We start from the raw sequence: 9078 nt of genomic DNA, 5'->3' as shown, positions 1-9078 counted from the left end.
ATACAAATAGGTTAATATATGTGTGTCATGTGTGTCCTATTTGTGTGTCATCATATTTTGCATTGGCGTCGCAATAGCTAAAATTGATACATTTTCTGCCAGCCAATCATGAAAAAGCTTGATCAGTTGTCCATTCTCTCTCCTAGAGGTTCTCTAGGTTACCCTAGACACAGGTCGATATAATTGGCTGTGGTCAATCGCAACGTGGTCAAATGGGACGCTCCCCGTGATGCTCAGTCCATTGTATATGTCGATGCTCATTTCGGAATACAGAAAATATGGAGTGGGAGTAGCGAATGTTCACAATCAGATCTGAGTATTCTGAGTGTGAAAGATCATGATGTTTTTATATGTATAGTGCACAAGCACGCGCACTTGTCACATATTTGTTCATATTTATAAACAAGTGAGAGAGAGCGCTACATTGTATAAAATAAAATATAAAATTACATAAATTTTTATAACGCAATAATAATGAGTAAAGTTCTCTTTACAATTCTTTTTTTGATCTTGGCAAGTCAAGGTGCAGTATTTTATTTTATTATAAAAGGGCGTGGCTATCATTTTCTCTCTTCTTTGATGATTTTTGAAATTGACATTAAAATAATAAAATTCTAATTGCAGGCGATAGCTTGTATTGTTACAGATGTAACAGTAATCATCCTGGATGTGGAACACCTTTAAATTGGTTATGGTATTGGGGAGAAACTTGTCCAGAATATGATGACAAATGTGTGAAAATTATTGAACGAAAAGGAGGTAATTATTAATTTTATTTACAGAATAATTTTTGAATATTTCTATTAACCGTGGGAGAATTTAATCTTGAGATTATAATATGGAGCATACATATACATAATTGTGAAATTTTCAGCCGAAACAATTATTACACGTGAATGTCTAAGCTCTGTACGTAGCTTTAGAACAGATATTCCTGCAGATCATTACGAGGGTTGTAGACCTGCTGCTAAAGATGTACGATTAGGCCATTATGTTAATAATAGTATTCATCAGTTAGATATACACCGCGATTATTACGATGAAGTTACTTGGTGTTTCTGTTACTTTGATCATAGATGTAATAGTGCAAAGAAAGCAACCGTTTCAATATTGTTTGTAACTTTAATAATTGCCATAGAATATTTTATATCTTGAGATTATTACTCAATCTCTTACGAAATGTTCAAAAGCACTTTAATAATACCTTCAGAAAGGAAAAATTTACAAGATATATCTATTATTATCTGCCATTATATTACATAGATAATTATGATATTCTTTAAGAAATAATTTAAATGTGAAATTTTGAATAAGTTGAGATTATAACTTCTCAAATAAGGAACAGAGAGTAGAACTTATAGTAGAGGAAATTATTTAGTAGCAATTGAACATGATTGATTCTTACTTTACTTTCAAATCCAGCAAATCAGCATTGAATGTTACAAGAATATAACAGTTTTCTCTGCTGAACACAGCCAATGTTAACAAATAAGAGTAGCTAAAGTTTTAAGTTAGATGTGATACAATAAAGGACAAAAATATGCATCATGTCATCTTTTTTCAAATATTGTCACTAAAAATTACATACAGATTACATATACAGATGGTAATATAAATTTATCCCTACTGATTATATTTAAGTAAAAATATTTATAATTATAAATAAGTAAAACAGTCGTAAATGTTAATAAAATCTACATAAAATATATAAATATAATATTATTATAATATACTCATTATTCTTACTTATGTTTCTTCTTTATAATATTCTTTATGATAAAAAGTGGCACATGTATGTTTTTGTCTCTATATTATATATCACACTGTATTAGTACAAACAGCTTTTAGTTATTATTATAAAATTTATTAACTTGTCATTTGAAAAGAAAAGATTTGAAGAAAAAAAAACATTTTAATATTAGAAATTTTGTTTTTTCAGAATACAATTTATCTTTATCTACTGCATTATATCTTTGTTTCATATTTTCAAGTTATTATTTATTATACATTGGACATCTTGCATAAAATGTATAATTGGCATTTAAAATAAAAAAAAATCAAATAGACTTGTATATATATATATATATATATATATATATATATATATATATATATGTATACACACACACACAAGGCTATTTGATTTTTTATTTTAAATGCCAATTATATATTTTATGCAAGATGTCCAATATATATATATACATACATATACATTCCAATATATATATATATATATATATTATATATATATATATATATATATACATATATATACATTAGGTATACTACATAAAAAAGTAATACTTAACTTTTCTTAATCTTTTATAACTGTATCTCATCTCAAAGTTTATTTTAACATCAATTACATATATATAAATATTATATATTAATATAAACACACATTTGTGTACATATATACATACATTATATATATGAGTATAATTTCATGTTAATATATGTATTAATATAATGTATACTTTTTACAAAACAAAATATTTGTTACATATCGCACAGCCGTCCATTAATATAATAATTTAAAAAAAATTATATTATACAATTTATATATTTTTTTATTTATTTGGGTTCAATATCTGAAATCACTTTATTGTATTTTAATCTATTTTATATTAAATATGTAGAGATTTATAATATTATAATAAAATATTTTTAATAATAAATAATATATATATATTTTTTTTCACACAAACACAATGTGTTAAAACATCTTGTATATATCATTAATCCTGTTACTCTGTTGGCTCCTGACACGCACTTTGCGCCGTTTCTGCGTGTTCCGCAATGTCAAAACGATTTAGGTTTACTAGTTAGTTTAGTAAGACGCCGTCGCGCGCGCACGCGACTGACGGGGGAGCGTTGTTCATCGTTCAGTATTGCTTTCGATCGCGTTTTATGTGAGTGCCACGTATATAATTGCAGTAATGTCATTGAGTAATGAAGATGCGACACCACCGCCGAATAAAAAGATGATGGTAAGTGTGTCACGCAATATCGCTCCTATCGCCTACATAATATAAAACATAATTAAATTAATTTAAAAAAGGAAAGAAAATAATTTGCCTTTATACACGCACACATATGTGTATATGTATATATATATATATATATATATATATATATTATATATACATGTGATTTTATTTCTTCTCATACATATACGAGTATATATACGTGTGTTTTTTTTTATTTCTTCTGTTTCTTATTCTTCCAAAATTTAAGTATTTTATCTTAAATGCGAAAAAATATACACAAGGAGCTACTATGTATAAATGCAAATTAAAATAAACAGCTGTAAGAGAGAGAAGATTTCGAATACTTATTCTGTTGTTTTAATTTTGTGTACATGTGTGTATATAAAACAGTAAGAAATTAAGCGATAATCTGAAAGAATACATGTATAGAGACATCTACATGTCTGGCTACATTTAAATGTTTAATTAATACGTATATATATATATATATATATATATATATATATATATATATATTATAATATAAATAATATATTACAATATAAATAATAAATCTTTTTCTAATTGTGTCGCGGATGAGATGAACCACATAATCACACACACTCACATATATGTCAATTAAAAAGAGATTTATTATTTTGTTGTTATTATTTTATAGATTATCATTTAATGTTTGACTTGTTCGTTATCCATTATTCATATTGTGAAGAAATAAATCTAATATATAGAATGTGAAAAAAATAAGTAGTAGAATTATAAATTACTTATTAACTTATTTTAAAATACAATTTTACTGTCATTATTTTCGAGTTTTTTTTTTTTTGAGATTTGCTATTTCGATTAAATTTCATTTGTTTAAATAAATGAATTTAATTAATTATTTAAAATATACTAAAATTGGAACAAAAGATAAATACTAATTGTCATAGCCGAACACGAAATCATATTCCTTTGTTATTCTGAGAAATATCTCAATTTTCACTTTGATCTAATGTGACATTTGCACATTGAAAATGTCATTGCTTCGTTCGATCGGTTCGGAGGCCGGTTCTTTCGGTTTCTTATTCTATATATATGACGATATAGCCATGTGAGCAATCAAAGTGTATGTATCGAAGGAATAATACAAAAGGAAAGTTTCAATTTATAGAGAAACATCTGATTGTGAAAATAGGGAAATTGGGAATAACAAGGAACAGAATAGTGAGGTTCTATTGTACGTATCTATTTATCTATCTTCTATTTACCAATTCGCAGTGATTTTAAATCTAATTTCTCTCGAGTTGTTACATATGAAATTAATTATTTAACTGGAATAAAATAAATTTAAATTTTTTTATAGACTTGTGCAAATGTATCAGAACAGGCGCATCATGTATCCAGAGCAAAACGGGGACAAGCAATCGGGAATATTCGAGGCTTTCGAGGTTGCACAGTATGGCTAACTGGACTCTCAGGTGCTGGCAAGACTTCCATTTCGTTCCAGGTGGAGGCTATCTTGGTGAATCACGGTATTCCAGCTTACGGTCTAGACGGCGATAATGTCAGAAGCGGTCTGAATTGCAATCTGACCTTTAGCAAACAAGATAGAAAGGAAAATATTAGAAGAGTAGCCGAAGTAGCTAAACTCTTTGCTGATAGCGGACAAATTTGTCTCTGCAGTTTTGTCTCGCCTTTCGAGGAAGATAGACAGATGGCAAGGCAAATTCATAGAAAAGCTGACTTGCCCTTTTTTGAGGTATTTGTAGATACACCCTTGCAGGTTTGCGAAGCTCGTGACACCAAGGGCCTTTATAAAAAAGCTCGGCAAGGCACCATTAAGGGTTTCACTGGCATTGATCAAATGTATGAGAGACCTACAAAATCTGATTTAGTTGTTAAAACCGAGGATTGCACTCCTGAAGAATCTGCCGCGACTGTAATCGAATTTTTAGAGAAGCATCATATCATTCCACATATTGAAAAATTTTCAAACCCGATCAGGGAACTGTTTGTGCCGGAATCAAAACTAGCTTCCACAAAAATAGAAGCAGAAACTCTGCAAAGTGTAGAGATCAATGAACTTGATGTGCAGTGGCTTCAAATTCTGGCAGAAGGATGGGCGTCGCCCTTAACAGGCTTCATGAGGGAGTATCAGTATCTTCAGGTACACCTAATACACACACACATATACACCGTAGTTATATCATGTATATGCAATCTGAGCTCACTAAAGTAAGTTATTTGCTTAAATGAATCAAGTAACTTGTCTACAAACTTAATATCTTATATCAGATATTAAAATTTAATTCAAGGCTCAACATCTACGATGTTTGCTTGAAAATGGCAAAGAAATCAATCAATCGGTACCAATTGTTCTCGCGATAAACACAGCTGATAAGAATCGTTTGGAAGATTCTTTTGCCGTAACCTTGAGACATAGAGGCAAAATTTTAGCAATTCTACGAAGACCAGAATTTTATTTTCATCGAAAAGAGGAGCGTTGCAGTTGGCAGTTTGGTACAAACAACTTGGGTCATCCATATGTCAGAATGATTTATGATTCTGGTGATTGGCTGATGGGCGGTGATCTCGAAGTGTTGGAAAGAATTAGGTGGTACGACGGACTCGATAAATACAGACTTACGCCGAACGAGATTCGCGCCAAATGTCGAAAAATGAAGGCTGATGCAGTGTTTGCCTTTCAATTAAGAAATCCCATTCATAATGGACATGTGCTGCTTATACAAGTATATCATTAAATTTCTAGCAACTCAAAAAGAAATTAATGTATTATGTATTACATGATAAATTACATATATTGTCGTATATCAAAATACTTAAATCTAACATTTCTGTTCATCGTAAAGGATACAAGGAGACGGCTGCTGGAAGAGCAGGGCTTCAAAAATCCAGTGCTTTTACTTCACCCACTAGGTGGTTGGACAAAAGATGATGATGTACCTTTACATACCAGAATCCTACAACATAAAGCAATTTTGGACGAAGGTGTGCTAGATGTCGATTCTACATTGCTAGCTATCTTTCCCAGTCCAATGATGTATGCTGGACCAATTGAGGTGAAATTCTAACCAGGAATTTTATGAGCTCTAATATTAGATTAATTAATTTTATTTCTAGTTTTATTTTTAACTTTAATAGGTTTTTTGCTTCTTCTAATTTTAGTTTTATCTCTAAGTCCAACTCTCTTTTGCTGCTCTTTATATAGTTACTGTACTCTATATTTTATATTTATGTATACACCATTTAAACTTTAATTAATAATAAAAATTTCGAATTATTTTTCAGGTACAATGGCATGCAAAGGCAAGGATGAATGCTGGTGCTAACTTCTACATTGTAGGCAGGGATCCTGCGGGTATACCACATCCCAATAAAGATGCTACGCCTGATGGTAACCTGTACGATCCTAATCATGGTGCCAAAGTGCTGTCTATGGCTCGAGGTCTTCATAATCTCGAAATAATCCCCTTCAAGGTAGCTGCCTACAATACACAAACTGGTAAGATGGCATTCTACGAACCAGAACGGAAGCAAGATTTTGAATTTATTTCAGGAACCAAAATGCGAGGTGAGTACTGATTGCATCATTCTATAATACAAAAAATTTTGTAATATGTAAAATAAAACAATATAAATATTAATAAACAAGTAATTAAATTAACATATTTGTGTGTATATATATGTTAAATTAAGGAAAAATCTCTCTTTCTTTCTTTCTTTTACATATTATCATAATTTAATTGCAATTTAAAATATTGTAATCATTTTGTAAAGACACACACATACTTTTTTGTAAAAAAAAAGTTATTGTAACACGATATTCTGTTATTTTTAAAGATAGGAAATTTAAAAGTTTTAGGAAAAACTAAAATTTTCAAATTTTAACATTTGTACATATTGCAATTTTATAATTATAGTTTGATTGTTTCTTCTATCTTTTATTTACAGGATTAGCGAAAACAGGTCAAAATCTTCCCAATGGTTTCATGACACCTAAGGCATGGCAAGTGCTTGTGCAATACTATCAAAGTTTAGATAAAAAATAAATTTAGGCTTGCTAGGGTAACAAATAGATAACAAGAATTTGATTTTCAGACAATTTTAAAATGAAGTTTTATTATATCTTACTTAAAATGTGTTTTTATTGCAATATTTAACATTAAAAATTTTTTCAATAGCATTATTTTCCATCCAAATTTTGATAATGAAAAATTGATTCATAGTTGACTTTTGAAAATAAGAATTTACAGGTCAAAAGAAATATGGTTTATCATTTTGTGAAAAAGTATTTTATATATATATATATATATATATATATATATATATATATATGCTAACAATTAATTATAATGCTAATTATAATTGTATATGTCAATTAATTATAATTACATATTCTGTATATTAAATTTACATTTATTTAAGTTAAAAAAAGTATGAAAAAGAACAAATGCAAACATTTTCCTATATTGAACATTTTTAAACGGTTTTAAAGTTTGTCTTAAAAAATTGTAATCACTCAACCATATCACATTATTGCATATTTATAACAACATTGCATTACTATATATGTGTGTGCGCGCGTAAAATATTTTTGCAATATGTTTACATTTTTTTTATTCTGTATTAAAAAATCTTATTATCCTTCCTGGAGGTATCATCCAGTATATTCATCACGATTTTATTTCATTCTACAAAATATAGTTTTATTTTGTACAAATGAAAAGTATACAAAAAATATGATATTTTCTATATAGAAATATATAAAATATTAAATAATATAAAAAGATAGATATATATGTAATAAAGTATGTATATATAATGTACACACATTTTACAAGAAAATGTATATAAATACAATGGAGTACTTAAACCACCTGCGATTTTATCTATCTTAATAAGTAATCACCATTGACATAGAAGTTTGCTTTTCATTGATTATGAAAACAAATATATGTCCTTTTAATCTGAATTTTTAAATTTCTTTCTCTTTCCTTCTCTCCTTCCCCCTCTCTCTGTCTGTGCATGTGTGTATTTTATATGTATGTATAAAGTATTTTATATGCATACACACACACACACACACACACACACACATATATATATATATATATATATATATATGTGTGTGTATATGTGTATATATATATATATATATATATATATATATATATATATAATGGATTAGTACATACATATATATGTCCTAAGAATTTTATATTTTTAAAATCTATATATATGTGTTTAAATTTTTCTTTATGTTTAGAAATCTAAAAGTCCTTCAAAATTCTTCTCATTATCTTCATCTCTTTTTAAGAGTGTGTAGATTTATAAAACTTTAAAAAGTATACTTTGGATCTCGATTAGGAAAACTGCATAAAATATTTTATTGCAAAATTACAATATTGCTGTAACATTATTGTAAAGAATTGTAGTAAGATGCTGTCATTTGCAAAATTATGGTAATCACAAAAATTATAACATTTGGATATACATTTATATATTGCATTTATTGCATTTATATATATATATATATATATATTTGCACATATTGTATTTATATATACATATTGTATATACATACATAAAATTGTATTTATTAAAAATATGAAGCAACTGATCTTTTTGTCTCATCTTTTTATATTCTGTTTAAAACACATTTTGTTCAATTTAAATTTATCGAAGACATAGATGCGGCAGCGAAAAATGCAGTTATCTAGATAAAGTTGCTATAAATACTATAAAAACTGTTTTTCTTACAATAAATTCACTATTTTAAATGTTAAATTTTGTTATTCAATATAAGCCTAATTAATATAATTCATGTTCGTCAGTATAGATAAGCGAAACTGCAAATTTTGTGCTTTTTATTGTTAGGGAAATTTAAATTTTCCCTCATACAATACATTTATATAACGAGTGATAAATCTTACAATATTTGTTTCTTTCCCTTAAAATAAAAAAAATGAAATTTCGATACATCTTATAAATATATATGTATTCGAATATATATATATATATAATATATATATATATATATATATATATATATATATATATAAGCATATGAATGAATATACAAATAATT

At 27.6% G+C, this 9078-nt stretch overlaps 2 protein-coding genes across 2 annotated transcripts; both read left to right on the top strand.

Moving 5' to 3' along the window:
* The first annotated feature begins 261 nt into the window (after positions 1–261).
* Positions 262–1543, top strand: LOC105248333. Its single transcript, XM_011253079.3, has 3 exons — positions 262–523; positions 625–759; positions 875–1543. The coding sequence occupies exons 1-3, from the start codon at positions 475–477 to the stop codon at positions 1153–1155; spliced, it is 465 nt and encodes a 154-aa protein (XP_011251381.1). The 5' UTR covers positions 262–474; the 3' UTR covers positions 1156–1543.
* A 1283-nt stretch (positions 1544–2826) lies between these two features.
* On the top strand, positions 2827–7136 carry LOC105248334 (bifunctional 3'-phosphoadenosine 5'-phosphosulfate synthase). The gene is made up of 6 exons (XM_011253080.3): positions 2827–2990; positions 4333–5136; positions 5285–5719; positions 5840–6049; positions 6279–6561; positions 6942–7136. The coding sequence occupies exons 1-6, from the start codon at positions 2940–2942 to the stop codon at positions 7037–7039; spliced, it is 1881 nt and encodes a 626-aa protein (XP_011251382.1). The 5' UTR covers positions 2827–2939; the 3' UTR covers positions 7040–7136.
* The last annotated feature ends 1942 nt before the right edge of the window (positions 7137–9078 follow it).

The sequence above is a fragment of the Camponotus floridanus genome, unplaced genomic scaffold (genome assembly GCF_003227725.1).
Source record: "Camponotus floridanus strain SB8 unplaced genomic scaffold, Cflo_v7.5 scaffold33, whole genome shotgun sequence".
In the NCBI taxonomy this organism is placed as follows: domain Eukaryota; kingdom Metazoa; phylum Arthropoda; class Insecta; order Hymenoptera; family Formicidae; genus Camponotus; species Camponotus floridanus.
This window is presented reverse-complemented; position numbering and strand designations above follow the sequence as displayed.

Coding starts and splice junctions, on each gene's coding strand:
- LOC105248333 (XM_011253079.3), top strand. CDS start 475: ATGAGTAAAGTTCTCTTTACAATTCTTTTTTTGATCTTGGCAAGTCAA. Junction 524..624: donor TTTGATCTTGGCAAGTCAAG/GTGCAGTATTTT, acceptor TTCTAATTGCAG/GCGATAGCTTGTATTGTTAC. Junction 760..874: donor AATTATTGAACGAAAAGGAG/GTAATTATTAAT, acceptor TGAAATTTTCAG/CCGAAACAATTATTACACGT.
- LOC105248334 (XM_011253080.3), top strand. CDS start 2,940: ATGTCATTGAGTAATGAAGATGCGACACCACCGCCGAATAAAAAGATG. Junction 5,137..5,284: donor GGGAGTATCAGTATCTTCAG/GTACACCTAATA, acceptor ATTTAATTCAAG/GCTCAACATCTACGATGTTT. Junction 6,562..6,941: donor TTCAGGAACCAAAATGCGAG/GTGAGTACTGAT, acceptor TTTTATTTACAG/GATTAGCGAAAACAGGTCAA.